This window comes from Ambystoma mexicanum, chromosome 7p (assembly GCF_040938575.1).
Source record: "Ambystoma mexicanum isolate Mex_15411 chromosome 7p, UKY_AmexF1_1, whole genome shotgun sequence".
NCBI lineage: Eukaryota > Metazoa > Chordata > Amphibia > Caudata > Ambystomatidae > Ambystoma > Ambystoma mexicanum.
The window spans coordinates 375,373,022-375,399,407 of record NC_090939.1 but is presented as its reverse complement, the minus strand read 5'-3'; the positions used below and the strand labels follow the sequence as shown (position 1 = coordinate 375,399,407).

At 45.9% G+C, this 26,386-nt stretch overlaps 1 protein-coding gene across 2 annotated transcripts in view; it reads left to right on the top strand.

Moving 5' to 3' along the window:
* USP25 (ubiquitin specific peptidase 25) overlaps positions 1-26,386 on the top strand; it is a 1,331,637-nt gene that overhangs the window by 969,400 nt on the left and 335,851 nt on the right. For both annotated transcript variants that reach the window (XM_069636412.1, XM_069636413.1), the window contains exons 15-16: positions 7,528-7,598; positions 11,717-11,945. In XM_069636412.1, coding sequence (XP_069492513.1) covers positions 7,528-7,598; positions 11,717-11,945 — 300 coding nt within the window. The remainder of the gene's footprint in view (positions 1-7,527; positions 7,599-11,716; positions 11,946-26,386) is intronic.

Genomic DNA, 26,386 nt, shown 5'->3' with positions numbered 1-26,386 from the left:
TCTTCTAAAGGATTTTGTCGCCACAACCTTGTGTCAGGAGAAGGTAGTTCCTTTGTTCACTAAGTCCTCCAGCCCGGGTACTCCCGGGGCCCCCGACCGGGAAGGGGACCTTGGACTCTGGATCTGGCAAACTCTAGTCCGTTAGGGATACTACTTCCAAGCCAAGGGGCCCAGGGCTCTTCTGGGCGATGCACCAAGGGGCGCTCCAGCTTTTCCTCATCTTCTGCACCGGGGTGCAAGGGGCTGTTGAGTTCTGCTTCCAGGAGCCAGCTTGAGGCATGATCCTGGATGACTATCAGCTCCATGACTGAGGGCTTGCAGCCTACCAGAGCCATGTTCAAGGTTGCCGCTTCTGCTTCAGGGTTGTGGTGCAAAGAGTCCTCATCCATGTTGGAACCAGCGCAAGGCACGGGTCTGCAAGGCCGGTGGCCATCTTGTATTCTGACTCTGGGCCTCCACTTGCTCCTTCACCTTCAGAGTGGGTCACTCGAGAGGGATCCAATCCTCTTCCTTCGGGGAGTGGTGTCAGGCCCTACGGTGCAGGCGGATGGTCTCCGCAGGGTTACATTTCTCCCTCTCAGCCTTTTGGATACCCGCCCCAGGCTCCTTGCGTTTCTGTCAGGAAAGAAGGTCCAACGCGGCGGAGTGCCGTGCACTCGTAATCCGGACGCCTATGAGGATCTCTTTTTCGAGCACTTCCTCCTCAGGCACTCGCCCCAGATGTCGGAGCTCCTCAAAGGCCTCATCAAGGAGCCTGTGCTGCCTCTGGTCCAGGGCCTGCCGGTGCTTCCGAGCCCTACACCTCCAGTACCACCAGCGCTGCCTCTTCCTCTGCAGTTGTTTGTCAATGTCCAGCCACCCCTGGGATGGGACCATGGGGGGGACCCCTCCAACTCCCCTTCGTCTGGCAGAAAAGCAATGTAGGTCAGGACACACAGGATGAAGTGCCTTCAGCGTCATTGAAGGTTTAACGACTGTCTTCAGGGCTTTGCAGAGTTTTTGGCGGTCCCCCAGCCAGAGCAGGCCCCTCAGGATTTAGGGGTGTTGGCTGAGATTCTGGCCCCAGCACGCCACGAGCCTCTCGGGAATTCCCCTTCAGAAAGATGGCCTTTCAGTGGCTAGAACGGTGTGGGAGAAGCCCCAGGGCAACGGCCAGATGAACAAGAAATTGGACAGACGTTTTAGGCTATTGGATGGGGAACCAGTCCTCAACCACACTCTTGAGTCGTGGCGACGGCCTCCTTGTATTCCAAGCCACCCTCGTCGTCCACGGCTGGTGCCGCCTCCAGCTCCAAGGAAGACAAGGCCCTCGAGTCTTGCAGCAGGACATGGTATTTCAACGCTGGGCTGCACTTGTGACAGGTTAACATCGACACCTTCCTAGACATGGCGAACCAGAAGCTGTCGCGAGATATCGGGGGCAAGTGGGGTTCCTCTTACCTCCCTCCGCAGAGCCAGACCTCCTTCAAAGCCGGTTTGGCGGAGGACCTCATGGAGTCCTCTGTCTCGCACATCGACACAGCCAGCAGAGGCCTCTGTCTGGGTGTCGAGATGAGGTGGACGGCGTGCAGACATGCCACAAAACTCTCTTTGGATGTGCAGGAGAGGATTCTAGACCTTCTGTTCGAAGGGACGGACCTCTTTCAATTGTCCACTGATGATGAGCTGACAAAAAAGACCTCCACGCAGACTGCAAAGTCCTTGGCCATCCTGACAAAACTTGTGCAAAAGTCCTTCCCTCAGACCAAGGGCAGGTCTGACTTCAAACCCTGCGGTTTCAAGGGGTACGGGACCGCAGTACGCAGCGGCCATACGGGTCCCTCCAACGACCACAGAAGAAAGCAGGGGACCTTGCAGGGCTTTTTTCATTCCCTCTCCTCCGCTCCCGCCTCGGATGCCAAAAAGCAATGACGTAACAGTTGGGGAATACAGCTCGCCAGTAGGGGACTGGCTGGCACTCTTCATGGCCTGCTGGAAGTGTTGTTTCAGGAGTCCTTGGATTCTTACAGTAGTCTCCACTGGCTTCAGTCTTCCGCTTCCTTTTCCTCTACCCTCTTCTCCTCCTCTGCTTCAAATTGAGTCGCTGGCACTGTTGCGGGAGATCCGGTCTCTTTTGGACATGCAGGCGGTGGAGCCAGTTCCTCAGTCAGACAGGGGCTCCGGCTTCTACCCCAGGATTATAGTGGTACCCAAGAACAACCAAGCTGGTCTGAGGGTAGTCCTGGGCCTGTCATTCTTCAACCTATCTTTACCTCTCAAATGCTTCAAGATGATCATGCCCACACACATAGCGGAGTCACAGCGCAGGGGACTGGATGTGTTCCCTAGACCTCAAATATGCATACCTTCATGCCCCCATCTACCAGCCACACTGGAAATTCCTGCGGTTCACGATCATGTTGCACCACTTCCAGTACAAGGTGCTGCCATTCCGCCTCAATTCGGCCCCTCGTGTGTTCCCAAAGCTCATGAATGCGGTGGCTGGCCTCCATTACCTGGATGGCCACCACCTATACCCCGATCTGGACGACTGGCTGGTGAGGGCCAGCCCGCCCAGGACGGCGGTGCACTCCTGCCGGCGACTAGCAGATTTTCTGCACCACTAGGGTTCTTCCTCAACCAGTATAAGTCACATTTGACCCCCGCCCAGGACCTGGTGTTCCTTGTAGTACACTTGGACACGGCTGCTCAGAGGGTGGTCCCACGGCCAAAAGGCTCCAGTCCCTTTGCAAGGCAATGGGGCACTTTCTGGCCAATTCAACCACCTCAGCGTGGTGGTTTTCGCACCTGCTGGCATCATGCGTGCTCAGTGCGGCACACCCACCTCAAGAGTAGACCCCTCCAGCTCCACCTGGTGTCCAACTGGGACCAGGAAATGGGCTCAATCAGACAGTCCCTCTATCCCTCTGTCCGTCATTCTGGATCTTTACTGGTGGCTTTTGGACTGCAATGTGGTGATGGGAACTCTGTTCACCCAGCTGAAGCCCACTGTGGTAGTGACAATGGATTCCTCCCTCTCGGCTGGGGAGGGCTATGGCGGATGGCTAATCGATTCATGCCGCATGTTCCAGGACGGAGGGCTTCCTGCATATCAATCTGTTCGGACTTGGGGCGGCGGCCCAGGCTCTCAAGGCTTTTCCACCAGTCATTCGGGACAAGGCGGTTCTGGTCAGGACTGACAATTCCACAACAATGTTCTACTTGAACAAGCAGGGCAGCACCCGCTTTCCCCTCCTGTGCATGGAGGCAGTGTCAATTTGGGAGTGGGCCCTGTCGGAGGGGATCTGGATATCCACGGTCCATCTTCCGGGCAACAACAATGCAGAAGCAGACCAACTCAGCCGCCTGGGGTTCAACACCTACGAATCTGAGTTACACATCAACTGTTTATTGCCCCTCTTCCAGATATGGCGGTTTTCGGATCTGGACTTATTCGTATCTTCTCTGAATTCCAAGTGCCCTCTCTTTGCTTCATGGGCGGGGCTGGGTCAGGGGTCTCTCAGGGACACGTTCCAACTCTGCAGGCATGGCCGCAGGGGCTATGCATTTTCTCTTTGTATTGTACCTGCCGACCCTCTGCAAATTAAGAGCTTTTGTGGGCTGCAGCTTCATACTGATTGCCCCCCACTGGCCTCTGAGGGCTTGGTTCTCGGGCCTGCTGCAGTTACGCTGCCAGGGGACTGTCCATCTCCCGATCCCCAGCAATGACTTCCTGATGCAGCAGAGCGGGGCGGTGGAGCATCCAGGCCTCGACGGACTGGCCCTCTTGGCTTGGCTCCTGATCAGCTGGGACTGCACCACTCTAGGAGGCCCTCCACGCGTTCTCAATACAGGAGTAAGTGGACCAGGTTCTGCCACTGGGCTCATGACAAGGGTCTGGACCCCCTCACCTGCTCCCTGTACGATGTGCTGGCTTTTTTTGTGCAAATTTGGCTTGTTCTGGCGTCCAGGTGAATACCTGTCGTACCTATTTGGTGGCCATTGGGGCCTACAAGAATTCCCCATAGCACATCTTTTCAGCGGCCAACCCAGTGGGTTGTCCAGGCGTGTTTTCTCTGGTACATAGGTTGTTCCTGGTCTGGGACCTCAACGTGGTTCTTTCGGCTTTACAGCGTAAACCTTTCGAGCCGATGGCCTTGGTGGACATCATCTTTCTTTTTTTTTTTTATAGCGCCCACATGGCGAACTTAATCGTATTTAGGCGCAGATGACAAGAACAAAGGTAGAGTATGTAAGTCGAAACAGGTCCCCTAAAAAGCAGGGCTGTCTAATGCATTTGAAAATAATGCAGGCTATCTTACATTTAATACGGTCAGCAAATCAGAGCCAATGTAGCTCATCATGCCCATCAATTGACTATTACAGTAGTGAAGGTGGGCGCTAGTTAGCGCCCCTACCACAGCGGCATGTGCCTCCTTAGGGATATAGGGAAGTGCTTGACGTAGCATTCTCAAGACAAAGTAGACTGCTTTGGTCTTTGCTCCTACCTGTTTCACTCCCCAGGTCTTCTTGCCACATACATCCCAGATTTTTAACTTTAGAGACATATTGTAGATTTTTACCCAGCAGTGTTGGGACAGGCAGTTTTTTTGCAGCTGTCAGCAAATGCTTAGGGCCGAATAATATAGGTTCGGTCTTGGCAGCGTTAAACTGTAAATAGTTCTTTGACATCCAGCTGCTTACCTCTGTCAAACATCGCTCCAGTTTACTAAACGCTTCCTGGAAGTTGGTTATTCGTAAGAATATCTGGGTATCATCGGCATATGAATGGAAGTCCAACCCATGCCGTCTAAGAATTTCCAAAAGGGGTCGAATATATAGATCCCTGTGGGACTCCACAGCTTAAACAGATGAGATTCGATAAGAACTCTCCCAGTCTCACACGCTGATGACGGTTGGCCAAAAAAGACTCAAACCATTTCAAAGCTGAGTCCGAGACTCTTCCTACCTCCTGTAGTCGGTCTAGGAGAATTTTGTGGTTCACTATATCAAAGGCCGCAGACAGGTCTAACATCACCAAAGGTGAGAGTTCCCCCTGGTCTGCGGCCTTTAGCAGTTCATCCTGTACTACTAGGAGGGCTGTCTCCGTTCCAAATTTAGGTCGGAATCCTGATTGAAGTTTATCTAACAACAATTCATTTTCAACAAACTCCTGGAGCTGGTTAGTAACCACCTTCTCAAGAATTTTTGCTTGCCAACATAGACCTGCAATAGGACGATCATTTTGCAGAACCTCTACGTCCAGTGGTGTTTTTTTTAAAAGGGGTGAGACTATAGACAGCTTTAAGCTCTCTGGAACAGTCCCTGTTAACAGAGACTTGTTAACAAAGGTGGTGATAAATGGAGTTAATTCATGCGCCAATTTTTTGGCTGCATAGGCTGGTAGGGGAGAAAGGGAGTCGATTGTGGTTTTAAGAGTGGTCATAAGTTCAAGAATGTCTTTTTCAGTGACTGAATGAAAGTCAAACACAGACGAGATCTGATTTTGGGGACTATCAGATTTAGATACCACAGAATCAGTTGTATCTGGCGGTGGTTTTGCACATCAGGCTGGTGACGCTCAAGGCAGTGCTAGTGGTAGCGCTCACTTCTGCCTGCAGAGTCAGCAAGCTGCAGGCTCTGTCGTGCGAGCCTTTCACCACCGTCAACAATGACATGTTCATCTTGCGCACTTATCCAAACTTCTTGCCCAAGGTGGTATGTCCATTCAATTTGAAACTGGAAATCTGCCTGCCAGTGTACTTCCTGAAGCCACAGTCGGAGGCTGAAAGGGTGGTGCATTCCTTAGATCTGAAGAGAGTGCTCAAGTTCCATCTCTCTTGTACGAGATCTTTCTGGAAGTCTGAGGCATTGTTCATCACCTTCGGGGGCTCGGCTTCTGGCACCCAAGCTTCCAAGGCTTCTATTGTCCGTTGGATGGTCCAGGCCATTTCAGAGGCTTACACGCCCATGGGTAAGGTTGTTCCCGCAGGGATTCATGCCCACGCAGTCAATGCCAACGCTACGACTGTCGCCTTTCAGAGTCATGCTTCCTGGGAGGCCCTTAGCAAGGTGGCTACGTGAGCCACTCTGTCTGCGTTCTGTAAGCACTATTCCCTGGATACCAGCTCCAGACGGCATGCAGAGTTTGGTCAGGAGGTTCTGAAGAACCTTTTTGTTTCTTCTTAAGCATGAGGCAGGTTGTCATGGCTCCACCCAATTCTCTTGTTCAGTGGAATCACCCACAAGGAAGGAGGAAAGGGGACGGGACATATGAGTAGTTAAAGTTACTCACTGTAGTGACTAGAGTACTCCTAGTCCTTAGTCCCCTTTCTGCCATACGTCCCACTCATCTTCCCCCGCTTGTATGCCAAGGGCTAAAATGATCAGCATAGCCAGGTATTAAAGCATCCGATATGTAAAAAGGGGACTGAGGTGATGCGCCAGGGGCCTTCACATGACAGGGTCCGTGCCCCTGCACGCAATGCTAAATTTAAAGGGATTGCTCATTTTTCGCTGCCAAAGGTTTTTACCATCCCTGTGTTGGGAGGGGGGGTGGGTTCCTCAATCCCACAAGGATGGAGGAAAGGGGACTAAGGACAATGAGTACTCTAGTCACTGCCGTGAGTAACTTTAATTTGCCCTTGTTTTCAGATTTGTGCAGTGTGATTTCATCTCACAGTGCGGATGTAATGCCATCTTCCCAGGTTCTGTTTAGTATGCAGTAAAATAGCTTAGCAGATTAAACACTTGCTGCTGCGATCTGTGTTATCTGATCACAGTTTCAAATCCGAGCAAGATTGACTCAGGCTTTTATCCTTCTGAGTTCTATAAAATGTATACCAATTTCAATTTGGTATTAATGATTGTATATAAAATATTCTATGTAAATCAATTTGGATAAACGCGCCATATAAATTACAAGTTGTTATGATTAAAGATGTTTCATCAGCACAATAGGTGGCATGAGCACGCAGTGAGATTGTTTTCTTAATTTAGGCTCCAGTAAAATGGGCTTCTAGTCGTGGATTGACATTCATGCAAGAGTTTAGAGTAGAAGTGAGTGAGGCTTTGTGCTAACGAGCATATCTTTTTTGGGCTTTGTAATTGCGTTAAGCGTGACGAAGGATGTTGTAACCATGAAGGCAGATGTTGATGCACACACTTCACAGGAAGAATGAACAAAAGCAGCTAACTTGTGTGTTTTTGGAGATTAATGATGATCCACACGCACACCATCTTCTCGGTTATGATTTTGTGAACAAAATTACATTTTTCTATTTAAACAATTTGAAAGAATAAACAATTATGAAAAGAGCTGCTTTGAAGGATTTAAAAGGCTTGTTACAGTATGCTTTGTAAGCAACATGTACTGTCTTATTAGCAAGCTTCGTTCTGCTCCTGAATTGCCACTTCACCATATGATGCAGCCACATGTCCAAGAATATTAGTTGGCTACATAAAGATGAAACTGCAAATTGATAGAAGTAAAGATGATGTGAACTAAGTACATGTTCTCCTTGGTGACACTTTTTCTTGTACCCTTAGACTTACAGGAAAGCATAGGTAGACTACATCGGACAGTTGATCTGATGTACACTGACAAGCTAATGAGCCATGTAAGTACGTTCATTTAATTATCTTCTGGGCTAAGATATATTATTCATATGATCTTTGCAGATCTAGATTTTTTTGCTTTCAGTTTATCAAAGAATTACGATTTTACCACTTTGGGTTTATTTGTACTGTATTCACATATTATTCAAGACTTAGCTGTTTTCCAATAGATCTAGCATTCCTTCAGCCATATGTGATCCCATTACAATATCATTTACAACTCGGTTGATATAAATGTATTTCTAAACCTATTGAGGAATTGCAGGGCGACAATGGGGATGGGATTTTCAGCACCTTTGTTTTAATTTGTATTTGTTTTGAAAAGTGGCCAATTTCCCCAACACCTAAATACTACCCACAGATGTAAAGAAAAAAGTAATATGCTCTAATCATTATTATGGTGAGACTGTCGGGAAATCACCCTGTAAAGTTGTGGCATATGAGGGTCTTTGGTTTGGGAATGAGTTGTACAGATTGCTTCTCACAATGAGATTTTTTTTATGTTTAACTAATTGGTTCAGAGGCACTTTTTCTATCTTTTTTTAATCTTTTCAGCTGTTTACCTTCCTTTCTCTTAACAATCCATAGCATGTGAACATGTTCCAGCCTTGAGTGTATGCCTACACCACTATATTTATGAGCCTGCTTCTATGCTGCAGAATTCTGACCACTTGCGGAGTCTCGAGCTTTCACTGAGCTTAATGTGGTTTATTTTTGAAACTGCATTGTTTGGTGAATTAATACAATAAATTGCCTTTGCCAGCAAAAGGAAGTATCAGTCAGCACCTAGACTGGGTGAAGTGTGGCACATCGAAGCTCTCTACTAAAGTTAGGCAATTGTTTCACATTAGTATTTCGTAAACCCATTCCTGTGTACCAGACTTGCCAACATATTCCCCATTCCATTCTGGAGAAGCTTGACCAGTTCTTTTTTTGTTTGTTGCATAATGGGACTAGTAGTACTGGATTTTCTCCCAAACAGAATGGGACATATTTGCATGCACGTGCTACATATGACTCCACAAAAGCCAGGACACGTTTGCCGGGGACTAAGGAAGATAGAAAAAAAAGATTGGTTTATATCACATACTTTCTCTGTGGTGAAACTAGATACTTAACAAATGGCAAAGAGAATTTAAAACACATATTGGTTGGCAGGCAGTGCAGTTTTTAGAAAACATTGCTGTTTGGAACTGGCAATGACTTGGAGATCAATCATTATTTCTAAGAGAAAATTACTTGGCCTGAAATATAGGAAATTCCTTCAAGATAGGGATGTAGTAATTCAAGTTGTCTATTTGGGTTTGTCCAGGTTCTGGGGTAACCAGTAGAGAACTCAGGGTTAAAGAACTTTGTTTTGCCCATGAGCCAGTACAGTCCAGGAATGCACACCTGAATCGTTAAGCTTCCGAGTTCAACAGTGGCAGTGCACAACAGTTTGAGACAAGCTCATCTGAAGAGAGACTAACCCACTTCAAGATACACCAAACTAAGTTTAAAATTCAGGGCTAGATAATTTTGACGCAAGGTTATTTCTTAGGGGGTAAATATTTTATTGCCAATACAAACCATACAACTACTACACATGTCTAAATGCTTTAAACTCACTCAATGTCTATTATATCTTATTTTTATATGAAACTGTAAGGCTGGAGACTAGCCATGTATCTGGTCACTTAATATATTACACATTTTACATGTTAAGGTGAATTTTAAACATGTTGCCAACAATGGGTTGTGTAGAAGCAATTGTAACCAGTGTTATTCGTTGTCCAATGCAACTGGCCAAAGTGGATTAATTTCGTGATTTAGGCAGATGCATGTCATTCAGAAGCTCATTAAAAAACATATGTCAATGATTGCCTTCTCCATGATACTGGGGCGACCAAGCAGAAATGGAACCCGAAGAGTTAACTCTCTGCTCTTGGAATGATGTTGGGGAAGATGAAAGGGGAGTTGAAGGCTTCCCACAGGGAGGCGCAGACGCTTAGCACACGGCTGGAAGAGTTGAGTTTCAGAGTTGGTGAAGTTCTGGCACCCGCTAGTAAGGTTACAACCAATGTAGCCATGCTGTTAGAGCCCCAGGAGTTGATTTCAGAAACAGTAACAGAATATGCAAGAAAAGAGGAAGAGGGGGTACTCTCTTTGGGTCAGATGCATTGTTCTGGGGTCTCATGCGGCGATCTGAGAGATTGCGGCTTGGGGGGGGGTCCCAGAAAGGTTTCAATATATTGGTCTGTGTGAATTACATTTTGATGTCATCCTGGGGTGTTCCCTTCTGAGACTTCAAAGGGGGTGTTAATGTTTTAGTATCTGCCAAGGGAAGGTAGCAGTTTAGTCAATTCCCAGTGTAGTGTGGCCCGGAATTGCAAAGTCTGATACGTTTTAAGGCTGAACTCGGTAAAATGTGGACAGGGAATTATTAGAACTAAAACAGGGAGGGAAGGGATCTAGTTGTGTAGATCAGTTTCCAGCATTGGGTTTCGAAAGGGGTGGCTGGAAGAGGGTTAAGGGATGAGATGAGATGAAAGGTGCAAAAACTCAATTTAGCAATGCAGGTGAATTTTAGATTGATTGAAAGGAAGGGTGAGTGAAGGAGATCCACTATGGCAAGTAGGTCACTAGTTAGGGTGGAAAGTCTTGGGGAACAACGAACAGCGATCTCGAGAGCAGCAGGGTAGACTGAGAGGGCCATTGTAAAATGCAGAGAGAGAAAGGAGTAGACACAACGTTTGTTTATACTGTGAAGATGGTCATTATCTGGGGAATTTTTCCTCAACACCCAAAAGGTTACCTCGAGCCATGGGCAAAGGACAACGTGTGGCTAATACTCTGCAACAGCATGTTCCTCATATCAACATAAACGTATCCTTGTATTAGGAAGGCAAATTGAGGTGTGGAAGCTTGTATGTGCTTTATTCAGGAGCAATAGGGAATTTCATGGATATGTGTTTGTCAAAACATTTGCAAATATCTATTGGTAAGAAAATTGGATGTAGCAGGTGAGCGCCGTAGGCAGTCCTCAGTTATAATCTAGACTTATAACACACAAAACATTTCCATTGGAATTAGTGATGGTGGGTATAGATTGGGAGGAGATCGTATTCAAATTACTAAATCCTACGCAGTTAATTATTTTAGCTATGTCGTGGTTCATATTACAGAATCCTCATATGGACTGGGCATGATATACAGTAACATTCAATTCAGAATTGTCACTAGTCCTATCTCGAACTTCGAAGGAAGAAGGTAGGCAGAGCTGCGGAATCGGAGTTGGGGAACTATTTGGCAGGGAGAGTTTGGGAGGGGTTTTCTGTAGGGGCAGTAGTAGGAGAATTAGCTGCATGTTAACAGTAATTTGAAGATGTGTTCGAGGGAGTGATGGTACTTTCCTGGGGGGGGCTACCTCCTGCATTGCCCCTGTGATTGCAAGATAGATTTGAAGGTAGGATCGCCTGACCCTGTAGCAGGATTTATGCCTTAACACAAAAAGAAAACTAGCACCATAGGAACTGCTTGGAAAAGTGCCTTGCCAAGGGATTTATTCTACATGTGCAATTTCTGGCAGCATCACTGCTGTAAGAATCATATGTTCTACCACACTTCCATCCCTCACTGTCTCCCAAAAGCTGTAATAAGATCTGTGTTGAACCAGATCTATGAGCCCCCCTTTTCCCCTTTGTCATGCACTGCCACCCCACTCTGTTCTTTCCCTTGCCCTCCCCCTTGCAGTGCTGAGGGGGGAAGATTCATCCTACTCCTTCACCCCACATCTGGCACATCATTCTCTACAGAGTAAGAAATTACTCCTTAGGCTGGGTCTTCCACCCAAACTTGTGTCCACTGACAGCAATTTTCCTAACGGAAGGAAGCATGAGTTGATGGTTCTTTCTATGCAGGTTTTACATACTGAGGATGGCGTTTTAACCAAACTTGCACCGTAAGGTGCAAAGAAACACAACACAAAAAATGCTCTAGTGTATAAAAGCAGATCTCGAAGTCATTGTTGTAGTTCATTTCTGTCTTGTGCTTTACTTCAGTCGTTATACTTGCAGTTTCTCGTTTAAGCAAGAATAGATTTTGATCAGTATCAGTCATTTGTATTCTTCTCTGTTTTTAGGTTCCATATCAGTTACATGCTGTTCTTGTTCATGAAGGCCAAGCAAATGCAGGACACTACTGGGCGTATGTTTTTGACAGGCGGCAAGACCAGTGGATGAAATACAATGATATTTCTGTTACCAAATCATCTTGGGAAGAGCTGGAACGTGATTCATTTGGTGGCTACAGAAATGCGAGTGCATACTGTTTAATGTACATTAATGCTAAGGAACAGCACTTAATACAAGGTAAAGTAATGTATGCATTTTTTAGCTGATAGGTCTGAATGACAAATATTTTTGCGCACACCTGTTGCACAGTTAAGCATGCATGGGAGTTGTGTAGATTTAAAAACCTGTGCAATTCTGTCCGAAATCGAAGGCCCAACCATGTTGTACTTACTTTGAAAGTGTTGAGTTCTAATTAAAAGTAAAGATGTGATGGCATTTTGAAACATTCTCGAGACCCTTCTAAGCCTAATGCATGCTTCCTTCAGTTTTGACTGTTGCTGCGCTAGGCTCCTTGCAGTCACAAGGCTCCTTTTTAAATGCTGTCTATTCCAAGCACATCTGAGAAATTGGTTCTTCTTAGCAGCCGACCTCTCGGGGCACGTTAACTGTGGACATGTGCTTAATCTACTCATCTATTCCTGTTTCACTAAAGCATGTTTTTGAAAGACTACTCCACCTTATGGAGACCCCCGAACATAAAATAACACTTCGTACACTATACCCACATTAGACAGCACATACTCAACTCAGCCTCCCCCCTGAAACTATGTCTTAACCCTACCACACCGGGACTGTGCTGCCATCCCGGTCTTCTTTAGACGTACCCTCCAGTCCAACAAGGAACAGGTTAGGCCCACCATGTCTTCAAGTTAGTAACTCTAACCAGCCTCACCACACACAACTTCATGTCTCAAACACTAGTGGATCTCGTTGACGCACATGCCCCTTTGAAAATCCGTTGCATCATGTTTAAGCCCTCTGCCACCTAGTACATGGAACCACTAACCAGCAATAAGCATATCATCCAGTCGCACAAAAAACGCTGGTGCAAAACAAAGATGAACGAAGTCCATGTCACCCTCAAGACTCCTATATACATGGTCTCATCATCAATGTCAGAACCACATATTACTCATCAGTTATCTCAGCAGCTGCCAACAGCAGAAAGCTTGCTTCCCTGCACTCAAACACTGTTAAAATGTACGCCTGACCTGCTAATAACGATTTTACAGAAATTTGAAACACTATTAACTTTTAAATTGGCAAGATAGATAACATAAGACAACAGATCGACAGCACAAAACTGCTACCTGCTCGATCCACAGCACATAAGACAAAACTATATTCCATTCACTCCAAGCACACCCTTGCATCACTTAAACCAGCCATATACAAGCATGGCACACACCCTGTTGCCATCCTAAAGTAGATCCAGGTGGCCTCCCTCACTCCCCTCGAAACTCAACTGCCTCACTCATTTTCCCAAGCACTGTAAAAACTGGACTCAGCAACCTTATCCTAAACAAAAAAAACACACACCTGAGGCGGGCAATCTTAGACTACCAACAGAACACTAGCCTCTCATTCGAAAAATTAAGAAGACTGTTTCCCACAAACATATGAGTGGATTAACAAGCACAGTCTGCTCTGTGATGATCAATCTAGGTTCAGTTTCAAATCATGGACTCTTGGAATAATGGACAAAGATGACTCATGTCTCTTGGTACTCTTCGACCTCTCTGCCGTGTTCAACATGGTTGGCCACCTCACAGTGAGACGAGCCTACTCGTGAACAGACAGACTTCTCGGCCAGAGTACTGACCAAAGTTGCATCTTACTTCTCGAACTAGTACCAAGCAGTGCAGACTGGTAAATGTATGTCCAAATGCTGTCTGTATAGTCCCACAAGGCTCAACGCTCTCCCCCGATCTTTAATCTTTTCTTGGAATATTTGGGATCACTTTACAGCAACCCCGATATCTCACTCCACCCATATGCAGATTTCGGATCATCTTGTGCCTCAAGAATTGCCCCTCCTCCATCCAAACCTTGGTGACAAGCACATACCTAAAACCCAATCCCACAAAGACTACATTTGTTCTGTTCAGAAAACCATTTAAGCTAGGTGCTATTCATTTACATATTGATGGCTTCACTGGTCCCAATTGCCAAATCACTTGGTATTACTATAATACTAATTTTAAAAACATACTACTGGAAGGCTCAAAGTACCCAATACCAGCTAACTTTCCTCTGAAAAATTAAACCCTTTCACCTGATAACTTTTAAACCACGTTTGGGCCCTGGTAATCTTCTACATCGATGGAGAAAAATGCTCCACACTGGCTTCCGATCTCAGCCCAAATACTCTACAGGACAGCCTGCACCACCTATAAGGCAACCACCACTTGCACAACTTTCTACAGAGCTGCAAAACCCTTAATCCGAAGTGGGCCACTCTCCCATAGGAGGAAGGCTATCTCTAGGTTTGAGACAAAATTGGTAAGGAAGAACATCAGGAATCGGACCTTTTCTTGCTGTACCCCTTCTGACGAACACCATCAAGGTGGCAATCTGGACAGCACTGTTAGGGAAAATTCTCAGAAATGTGCTAATTCCCTCCACCTTAGAGACCCCCAGCAACTTTGCTGGGTTTTGAGGATTTGATTTTTTACCTGGAGAGAGTGAGACCCCACTCTCATGTATTTTACTGTGATTTTGAACTCTGTGTTTCTTTTGGTTATGGAGTCTGACAAACGCCATAGGCATCATCTTTTACATTGCGTCACACAGCACCTTCAATGCAGTGGCACAAGGAAGTCTTTCAGATTTCCCAAAGGTTTAAATACCTTCTCTGGGAACAACTACTGTTTCCCAGAGCAGTAAAGTGAAACTGACTTTACTTACCATTGTAACTTTCTAGACCCAGCACACACTATCTAACAGTAGGGTGCTGGAGGGGTTACCTAGTATCCCCTTTGTCTAGCTTCTCATGTAATGTTTTTATGTTAACCTTTCCTCACTGAATGGCTGGTGACAGTGGTTTCGTTTTAACTACCAGGGTGTGCATTTACCGCAGGCTGCGTTCGCAGCTGCAGTAAAGCACCCAAGGGTTCTATTTTTGTCAAAATGGCCCTGGTGTTCTTTTTTCGCCATTTCATTGTGGAAAGGTCCTTCTTGAGATTTACTCTGTGCAACAAACCAGGTTTGGTCCCTTTGTTCCCTTTGCCGTTGGCGGGATTCCCTAGTGAAGCCCACCTCTGGCTCCAGGGTGTCTTGGGTAGGCAGGAAGTGAGGGAGGTGCCCGACACTCCCTGTTCTTCATCTCCTAGGAGACCCAAATGCACTCTGTGGTGATTGGCCGGCTGACTTTCCGGCAAGGACAGCCACGCTGCTTGGTGACTGACAGCTTGGCTGGAATGAATGGGAGAGAACTGAATAAAAGGCGAGGCCAGGGTCGGATTGGCCTTTCGGTCAGTGGCTGGCCCGAAATCGTCCCTGGGGAGTGGGGGCTGGTTTCTGGCCATGCATATCATTTGGCCTTGGACGTCTGCTTGGATTCACAGTAATTTAGTGTATTTTAGAACAATGCTATTTGATGCCACTTCCTGTTTTGTCAAGTGGTGAAAGGTTGTGTTTCATTGCATTCCAGGATGTCACTTTGGGGTAGGTTCAAATGACATCACTTCCGGTGATGTTATCAGAGGTCAAGGGTTGTGAGGCGAGGGATGGGCCACTTCTTTTTGGGTGACCAGGCCTATTTCTTGTCCCAGTACGACTCTGGGCGAGGCTTTTGGCTTGGAAGGCAAAGTCAACCACTGGACGAAGGAACCGAAGAAGAACTTGAAGAGGACGCGTGCTGCAACTCCTGGACCGTTGGTTGGCCCGGTGAATCCCTGCTGCTGTGCTGAAACTCCAAATTCATATCGACAGAGAAACCCCTGCAAGGACGACTTCTCCCCTTGAGTTGGTGGAACCAATCGACTCCAAAGTAAGCCACCTGGACATCCATCTCGGAGCTGGTTGAATTTCCACAGAGTTGCTGCTGGAAACCGTATAGCCAGGGAGAGGAACACCAGATTGTGTGTGTTGCTTTTAAGCTGGCCTAGAGCTCCAGGAAGATCTTCCAGACTCCCAGGAAGCAGGACTGACCGAGCCTGAGGGACCCCAGAAGCAAGGAAATTCCATCTCGACAGCCAGGAACCTTCGGTGTTGCTATTTGCAGTAGAAGCGAGGAGCTGAAACACTGAACAGGCACTGAATTGAAGATCGTAGGTTGCGCTCGCTGACCGTCCCATTGCTGCGCACGAGCCCCCTGACATCCTCCCTCTTGTCTCCACGACTGAGGCCCAGGAACAGTGAGATCTGCAGAGCTGCATAGGAACAGAAGTCATCTGCTGCACTTTTCTTCATTCTACAGGTACTGTAAAGTCTGAGAGAACGTATCTCTTACTGTAGAGTTGCTTGCATCTTCTACTCACAAGTCTAATCAGCTTGTGGCCCTACATTTGATTCATCTTTCTTCAAAGACTTTTAAAACACTGTGCAAAGACTTACTACTTACCTACAAAGAAGTGCTTCAACTCATATAGACTTTTGTCTATTGACTTTGGCTTAGCCTCTTTCACTGAACGACTCTTATTGGGGGATCTAAAAGTATTTGCCTGCTTCAGAATATTTGTGGTCTCTTGTATGTTCTAAATAATATTTTCCTTTGACATATCACTATATGGGGGGGTTAAGTATGACATTAAGTTGTAGGAAAGTAGCAAGCACTAATAACCTATAAAATTCCCTTTCACTAAAAAAAAAACTTTAAGGGGGCGTTATGGTTACAAGTTATTTTATTTGTTTTGGTTTGGTTAAACCTTTGCAGAGACAATCTAATGCAGAGTTTCATATGGGCGTAAATCGGGGCAATTCAAATATATTTTTCGGTGGTTTCCAGGGTTGAGAATCCAAACAGGCATGGGGCATGTTGATTGGATACACTTTTTACAGGATATTGAAACGGAGGGGCCCATCCCGTCATTGGCCCATGATCATGTGAGGCCACACACATTTTTTTTGAAGCACAGTCTCTCTTTTAATCCAATTGAGTAACTTGGGAAATGTGCGTGTTGTGTCATGGAACTCAAGGGGAAACACGCACTTGATCTCTAATAAAAATTTGATTCAAGATGTACTTCTTTACAATCTCATACTTCTGCAAGAGACCTGAGCACAGGGGAATTTGATTTGGGATGGGGGTATGAAGTTAACTGCATGTTAGCAAAGCAGGGTCCAAAGGGACGCACAAAGGGGCGTCTACTTACTGCCTAGAGGCAGGGGTGTAACATAAATAAGGTGAATGATTGGCAAATTTAGGGTGCCTTTCTGTTTATATCACTTTGTGTGGAGACATCTGGAGGTTCCATGGATTTGATGGTAATTAACATATACTGGAACGCTTTTGAGAGAGAAGACACCCGATTAGAAATTGCCTTAGATGAAGTGAGCAAGGTGATGGCTGAGTGGTCATATAAGATGCAAGGTGGCGTTTTCATTTTAGTTGGTGACTTGAACGCTAATTGCAAACAGGAATCCATGGACATTGAGGAGTCACTTGTTCGGTTGGGAAAATTCAACTCTCCGAATGTGAGGAAATCCATTTGGGGGGCACTTTGGCTTACCTTTGCTGAATCTTGGGGTTTGGAACTTGTTGCAAATGTTTTACCCACTTGGAAGGCCAGAGGGGCCTGCTCGGTAATTGATTATAGATTTCTCTTGCATCTAGATGGGATTGTGAATGTTAGCATCTGCCACACCTAGATGGAACCTGAATGTTAGCATGTGCCTGTAAAGACTGTATGGGGGTGTCTGTACTCCTGCTCTCTATATGGCAGAGGAGAGGCTCAGAGGCCAGCCAAGATTCTCTATTATTGGTAACGTAGTCGAGCAATCAAGGCCCAATTCTCAGGAGGTGATGCAGGCTGGTTCTTAAGTACAGTGTAGTCCCAAAACCCCCACAAAGGAATGTCCACAAACTGTATTGGTTAAAACAGTCTTTATATAATTAAGGTTCAAGGTTATATACACAGTCACAATAACTCACTTTGTGCTCAATAAATCTACAATGGCAAATATATATAGTTCTAAGTGGTACCACAATTATTATTAGATTTCATTGAAGTGCACCAACTGTACTCTGGTTGAATGTCACACAAATCACTTAATAAAGGTAACCAACAAGAGATATAGCAGGGAAGCAGTTGGTTAGAACACTTGGCAGAATACTGGCCCCTACCACTAGACACAGTTCTGTGTAGAGATCCCTCCCCCTCACCTGGGTAACCTGTAAAATAAAGATCTATCACAAGCCCAGTCCATCTATTGTTCAATAAGTCTTATTTCCTTCTATAATGTTTCTACCACCCCAGTGTACCTGGAATAGCAGAGTTCGACGATGAGTCGTCGACGGATTCTTCTTGAGCAGTTCCCTTTAAAGCAGGAGCCACGGATCATCGAGATCCCTTGAAGAAAGTGAACTCTGCGTCGAGGTGGCAGCTTCGGTCCCAGCGGGGCTCGTCGACGACGGAGAGAAGACGTCCTGCAAGGAAGAGGCGTGCGGGGCACCTCGATGTCGATAGTTCAGGGCCGCAAAGAGTTTGTGAAGAACTGTGGCCCAACAAGGGCATCGATTCGTCCGGCGTCTCTACGGTCGTATGGTGGGAAACCCACCGGCGGATGCTCCTCGGCACATCGACGGCCTGGTCTTCTCTGGTGGGATAAGGTGGGCGGCGTTGCAGACGAGCGCCTCTGTGAATCAAAAAGTCTTAGGCAAAGGAGCTTGCGGCTCGGTTGTCGATGACTCGGCGTCAAGCGGTCCCCTCTTCTGGGCAACACAGCTTCGACGGGCCTCCAGTGGTTATAGGAAACCTGCAAACCCTGGTCATCGACGGTGGACGGAATGTCCGATGCTTATCTTCATTCTACTCGGCGGTGCCCGTCTCCGGTCGGCAGCCTTTCAAGGGTCTAACTTCCAGGGAGCTTCGGCGAAGGTTAGCGGTGCTTGATGGTCCCTCGGAGCACGGGAAGAGGATGCCCAGCCAGGTCCTGTCTTGGATCAGTCTCAACGGCTTTCGGATTTCGGCAAAGGGAGACAGCAGTCAACCTTCTTCAGACTCGGCTTCGAGATTAAGTGTCAGTTTCAACTTCAGCTTCTGAACGAATTGTAGCAGTGAGAGGCCCCCAGATATACTAGTTGATCTCCCATTCATTCTGCTGGGTCACACTCAGGCAACCAATCACTCAGAAGGGCATTCAGCAGTCAGTCAGCCAATCAGGCATACAGTGCATTCAGTCCATTCTCATCCCTCTCAGAAACTCACAAGTAATGTGTATTGGGGCAAGCACCCAGCCATTCAACACTACACACTGCATTCATACCAGTTTCGGGCAGGGCTGTCTCAGTCATTGTGTCAAACACCAGAAACCAGACATCCACAACAAGAAGTGCATATTGGCCACACACTCCATTCACCCAGGTCCCACCCACAGGATCTACCCACAACATAGTCACTGGGAAGGCTCCAGCCAGTCTGGCCTGGACTTCACAACAACACCATATATGGAACTTCCACCCAACAGCCAGTCAGGACTTCACAGGACTTTGGGAAAGCAAGGTAACCAGCAATAGAAAGCAAAAGGCCACAGGGGCCATCTTGTTTCCTATCAGGAATCAACTGATTCCAATGGCAGGGCCTGGGTATCCTAAAATGGAGGATACTCAGAGCACCGGTCAAATTCAGCATGGAGCTGGCACCAGCCCATACCCTGCTCTGTGGGCCACACACAGGTGCCCAAAAAACATACACTAGGGGCACAGGTGCCATAAGGGCATCCCATGGGTCTGTACACCAAACCAAAAACAGGAAGAGCTGCAGTGCCAGGCGTCCCACATGGACTCCTGGGCAGAAAACAATACAGAACACAAATGAAAAAGGACTACAGGACAAGGACAGGGAGGCCTTGTCCCTCCAATGCATTTCCAGCATCACGGTGCCACACTTATAATTTAGAACATTAGCCTGCGCCGTAGCTAGGTAGGATTGTGAAAGTTGGCACGCCCATACATAGATAGAATTGTGAACATTGGCCTGCGTCACACCCGTATAGGATTGTTGAATGTTAGCATCTGCCACACTTAGATAGAATTGTGAACATTAGCCTGCACTGCATCTAAACAGAACGCCAAATGTTAACAAGGGACACACTTGGATAATATTGTAAGTGTTAGCAGGCGCTACACTTAGACGGAAGTAGGAAGGCTAGCCATTGACACACTTAGATGGAATTGTCAATGTTAGTATGTGCCATACCTAGATGGAATTATGAAGATTACCAAGCACAACACTTAAGGGAACTGAGAATGCTAGCGTGTCCCTCACTTCGATAGAATTGTGCACGTCAGCCTGTGTCCCATTTAGGTGGGATTGTGAAGGTTGGCGAGGGCCACACTTGGATGGAATTACGTAGGTCAGCAAGTGCTACACTTAGACAGAACTTTGAATGTTAGCATGTTAAATGTCATATAACCCACTAACCAATATAAGCTCAAACACTCTGCATACTTACCTCACTCAAAAAAACTCACAAAACAGATCTCTTGCACAACAAGCTGCACGCACTTCACCACACTACAACAACACATAAGCCGCACCAACAGCACACATGGACTGACACCGCCCCAATACTCGCACCAAAGCTCAGCACCCGGTGTATACGTTGTTGAAGTTGCCAACAGTACACCACTCCTCTCACTATCCTACTCCCTCTTCACCTTACTAACCCATCCCACATTCTCGTTTACAGATACACCAGAGCGCCTGTGGACCAATTCCGTTGGTGAACATGCGCTATACAAGTACCTTTAACATAACTAATAACAACTTGCCTAAACCGCCATTTAAACCCTAACTCTTGATTTGCACATGGCTCGCGTAAACATTTCCCACAATATGAGTAGGCTGGATTAATGATTTCTCTTTGTCCGTGATGCTATTTCATTTTCCAGGTCACTGTTCCCTTGAAACTTTCCAATCTACAAAGCTCCTACTTTATTGCACAATTGAAACTCCTAAATAGCTTTAGGCATTTAACTTTATTCCCTAATTATAATTCTAACTAGGGTCTGTGAATGTCGAAATGAAGTCTGCTGTCCAAAAATAATCTCACTAACCTTACACTATTTTAAATAAACTAAGGTCAGGAGAGTGACTCCCTTCTCCCGAGGATAGTTATTGTATCAGCGTTTGGGTTTCTTGTTAGTAGGCAATCTTTAGATAGTCTCTAGATACTCGCTGTATCAGTTCAGACCGTTCTTTCATGATATTGTTAGCTTTTCTCTCCTCCTGATGAATATCTTTCCTTGACCTTTTTAGAGGACTCAGAACAAGCTATCAATGCACACTTTCTTCTGTATTTTTGGCTTTCTAGACAATTGTAATTTTGATTTAGCGCAATTGACTCAGAGTCTAGACATAGTTCTGAAATTCAGGACTTTGTGCATAATTGGTGCCGGGTGTCTAGCAGGGTTACATATAAATAACGCATCATCGGCGTATAGTGAAATATTTTCTGTCTCCTGTGAGTCTGATGCCCCGTTGCGCATGTTTACTACGGACAGCTTCTGCCATTGGTTCCATAACCATGGCAACAGCAGGGGCGAAAGTGGGGAGCTCTGCCTAGTTCTGCCACATATATTTATCGGGGAGATAGGGTACCATTCACATTTACTAAAACTGCAGGTTGTGTGTACAGTAGCTTTACCCAAGAAATGAAACGCGGCCCAAAGTTGTATTTTGCTAATACAGCCCACATGAATTGCCAAGCCACGGAGTCCAAGGCTTTTTGGATATAAAGGACAGCAGCAACCGCCTGCTGCAATCAATTTGCGCAAGAATATTCAAGGTGTCTTAGGCTTAGTGCCGTGGAGGGGCCAGGGACACATCCTGATTGATCTGGGTAGATAATGTTTCGTATAGGGGGCCAGGCGCAAAGCCAAAACTTTGGAAAATATTATGATATCCGAGTTAATGAGAGAAAGGGGCCGATAAGAGCCGCACTGTTCAGTGGGCTTGCTGGGCTTATGTAGGGTTGTAATCACTGCCTCCCGTAGCGTGGGGCGAAGTGTTCCTATTGAGCAGGCTTCCGACCACACTACCATTGATTCCGGGACAAGGCGGGACTTAAAGTGCTTATAAAAGTCTATCTTTGGGCCATCCGGGCCAGGGGCCTTTCCAGTTGGGAGCGCATCTATGGCTTGGGAGATCACTTCTAAGGTAATGGGGGTATCAAAGTGTTAGGGAGAATGCTCCGAAATGTGCTTCCACCTAAGAGACCCCCAGCAACTTTGCTGGATTTTGAGGACTTGATTTGATTTTTTTTCAACCTGGAGAGATTGAGACCCTTTTTACCCACTCTGTCATATTTTTGTGATTTTTGAACACTTTCTTTTGGTTATGGAGTCTGACAAACTCGCATCATCTTTTACATTGTGTCACAGCACCTTCAGTGCAGTGGCACAGGGAAGTCTTTCAGATTTCGCAAAGGTTTGAATACCTACTCTTGGTTAAACTACTGTTTGCAAGAGCAGTAAAGTGAAATTGACTTTACTTACATTTGTAACTTTCTAGACCCAGCACACACTATCTTACAATATGGTGCATTAGTGGTTACCTAGTATCCACTTTGTCTAGCTTCTCATGTAACATTTTTTATGTTACCCTTGTCAGGCTGAGATCCTGGTGTCTGCGGAAGCTGCTGAACCCCCGACAATCCACCCAAAATGTGGCACTCTGAGCTGATAATATATATAACCGCTCAGTTTACCTCACTTCCAGGGGAACGGACAAATGAACAAACACCAGGCTGGAAGTTATCAACTCGCTGGTTCTTCACCTGTAGTTAAAACATAAACCTGTAATACACCTCATTACTCAATGGGTTACTATACTAACCTTAAAACTCTATATCCTTTACCAAAATAGTCAAAAAACCATACCTGGTACTTCTCTTCAGTATGCCCAGAGAAGTGATAAGCAGACAAGACTTCCTTACTTGTTGACCAGAATCTTAAAGATGATTCAGCCTTCTAAGCAGGTCCATGAATGTAATATTTAACTTTGTAGTTCGTCTTCTCAACCTCAAGATTCTTGAACAAGGTCTAAAGTTCTTCAAATAAGTTTAAGGAAGTTCTTGTATTTTTTTTATATTTTCTTTTTAGAGTGTCTTTTACTCTGGAACGAATTTTAAACTTGCGATGAAATCTTCCAAACCGCGGGTAAAACGCATACGCGCTGAAAATCCAAACCGCGGGATAAAACACACGCGCTTTAATCCAAGTCGCGGGAAATACGCACATGCGCTGAAAATCCAAACCGCGGGAAAAAACACACACGCTTTACTCCAAGTCGCGGGAAATATGCACACGTGCTGAAAATCCAAATAGCGGGTAAGACGCACAAGCACTAAAGTCCAAAACGCGAGTAAAACTCACTCGCGCTAAAGTCCAACCCACGAAAATATACGCATACGCGCAAAAACCAAATCGCGGGAAAAAAGCACACGCGCTTTTATTTTATCACGTGACACTTCTGAGAGCTCGCGCGAAAGCTCCACATAGATTTGTTCTTGTGCACGCGCAGATACGAAACGCGTAATATAATACACACGCGAACTCACGTAGAAAAACCCTCGCATATATGAACAGTAAACACGAGTCCAAAGTTCACGCTCGCGCTTCACTCTCACGCGCAGAGTCACACACGCAGGCTCAAGGTAACGGGAAAAAAATCACGCGCTAGTTTGAAATGATACGCAGGAAAGAAAACAAACGTACGCGCTTCAGTTTTTAGATACAGATTTGCGATTTCAATCCTTTTAAATTAATATAACCTTTTTACAAAGTTCATCAAAACATGGAAAGTCACTTATCTTGTGATTGAGACTTGAAAACTTCTTTTCTCAGAAAATTGGAAATTTCTCACTCCTGTCCTGTGTCTCCACCAAACTCCATACACGACTCCTGTTATATTTTCAAAGATGCCGCTCGACTGCTTGAAACTTGACACCCTTGAACAAGTTAAGCAGGAGCAGCATAGCACACAACCTCTCAGCTGGGCAGAGACGATGAAAGGCAGTTTAGAATGTTCACTGTCCTCCCTATAAACAATCTCCAGCCAATTAGAATTTAGACTGAGAACCTCCATCTTGGCTTGGGGCATTTTCCATAGACTGCAATGAAGGTTAAGGGCAAAATTGGCTGTTTAAAAATATAACCCATAATAACTTCCCAAAACCTTTCTATACTAAATGTGTCTCCCCTGACCCAATGTAAATGAGTATATGATACTGTATGTAAAAGAATGTCGCTCCAACCTGACAGTACCTGACAACCCTTTCCTCACTGAATGGCTGGTGGCAGTGGTTTAGTTTTAACTATTGTGGTGTGCATTTACAGCGGGTTGCGTTCATAGCTGCAGTAAAGCACCCAAGAGTGCTGTTTTTGTGAAAATGGCCCTGGCCTTCTTTTTTCGCCATTTCTTTGTGGAACGGTCCTTCTTGAGATTTACTCTGTGCGCCAAACCAGGTTTGGTCCCATTGTTTGCTTTGCCTTTGGCAGGATTCACGGGTGAAGCCCGCCTCTGGCTCCAGGGTGTCTGGGGTAGGTAGGAAGTGACAGAGGTGCCCGAATCTCCCTGTCCTTAGTCTCCTAGGAGACCCAAATGCACTCTGTGGTGATTGGCCGGCTGACTGTCCGGCAAGGACAGTCACCGTGCTGGGTGACTGACAGCTAGGCTGGAATTAATGGGAGAGAACTGAACAAAAGGGGAGGCTTTTGGCTTGGAAGGCAGAGTCGACCACTGAACGAAGGAACCGAAGAAGAACTTGAAGAGGACGCCTGCTGCAACTCCTGGACTGTTGGATTGCCCGGTGAAGCCCTGCTGCTGTGCTGAAACTCCAAATTTGTATAGACAGAGAAGCCCCTGCAAGGAAGACTTCTCCCCTTGAGTTGGCGGGACCAATCAACTCCAAAGTAAGCCACCTGGACATCCATCTCGGAGCCAGTTGAATTTCCACAGAGTTGATGCTGGAAACCGTATAGCCAGGGAGAGGAACACCAGATTATGTGCGTTCCTTTTAAGCTGGCCTAGAGCTCCAGGCAGATACTCTGGACTCCCAGAAGCTGGACTGACCGAGCTTGAGCCCCCTCAACAGAGGTTGGGACCCCATAAGCAAGAAAAGTCCATCTCGACAGCCAGGAACCGCGGTGTTGCTATTTGCGGTAGACACGAGGAGCTGAAACACTGAACAGCCACTGAATTGAAGATTGCCGTTTGCAGGCGGTGACCATCCCATTGCAAGAGTCCTCAGAAGTCTTTCCTCTCGTCCCCACGACTGAGGCCCAAGAACAGTGAGATCTGCAGAGCTGCACAGGAACAGAAGTCATCTGCTGTACTTTTTCTTAAATACAAAGGTACTGTAAAAAGTTTGAGGGAACTTACCTCTTACTGTAGAGTTGCTTGCATCTTCTACCACTCATAAGTCTAATAAGCTTGTGGCCCTACATTTGATTCTTCTTTTCTTCAAAGACTTCTAAGACATTGTGCAAAGACTTTTCTACTTACCTACCAGAAGTGCTGCATCCTATATAAGAGCTTTGCCCATTGACTTTGGCTTAGCCTATTGTACTGAATGATTCTTCCTGGTGGGATCCAAAAGTATTTGCCTGCTTAAGAATAATTGTGGTCTCTGTTCTAAATAACCTTTTCCTTTGACTTATTACTATATGATTCTAAATGCAACAGTGCTATATTAATGTCCCCAGCACCCTAGCTATTGAAGTCACCTGAGGGTGTAGGCAGTGTCTGTGGGCCATCCCAAAAGGGTATCTACTGATTTAGAGAGATTAAGAGTCTGTATTTCATAAAGTGTATTTTGAGTGTTACTATTATATTGCTCCCTTCTGAAGAAGGCTTATTCTAACTGACTGATGAATACATTAATAATTGTTTATTCAAGAAACCTTGTGTAAGAGGTTTTTATTTAATACTTGTAAATGTAAATCTGTGTAACTCCACTACAGCTCACATTTGCTGGTCTAAGACTGGCTGCTCAACACTCTACCAAAACTGTGTAGTATAAGCTTGTACCAAAGATTAGGTTTCCTATACTTGTAGTCGGAGTTGCTTGTAGTGTTCCCAGAGGGTACTGCATACAAACTTTGCCTAACACTGGTGGCACGCGGTGAGGCTATATTGTAGAGATATTACACTAGGAATTTGCTTTGCTTTACTTTTGTTCAACTAAAAACTTTCACAGGGCTACGCTCCATTAGAAAAGCAATTGTAACATGCCAGATATGGATAACTTCAGGCAGGAAGCCCTGATCATTTTAACAGTGGATCAACTGAAAGAAATGCGTAAAGTCAGGAATCTCCCAGTTACAGGAAAGAAAAATGAACTAATTGCAAGACTGTTGAATAATCAGTCTGGGTAGTAGGCCTGTTACACCTACTATCCCAGGAAATGTGGAAAATGATAATACTCTAATATTGTTGAAGAGTCAGAGGATTCTCAGGAAGAGAGCCCCTCTTTTCCTCAACAGGCCCTTTTGCCTCAAACATTTGCCACAG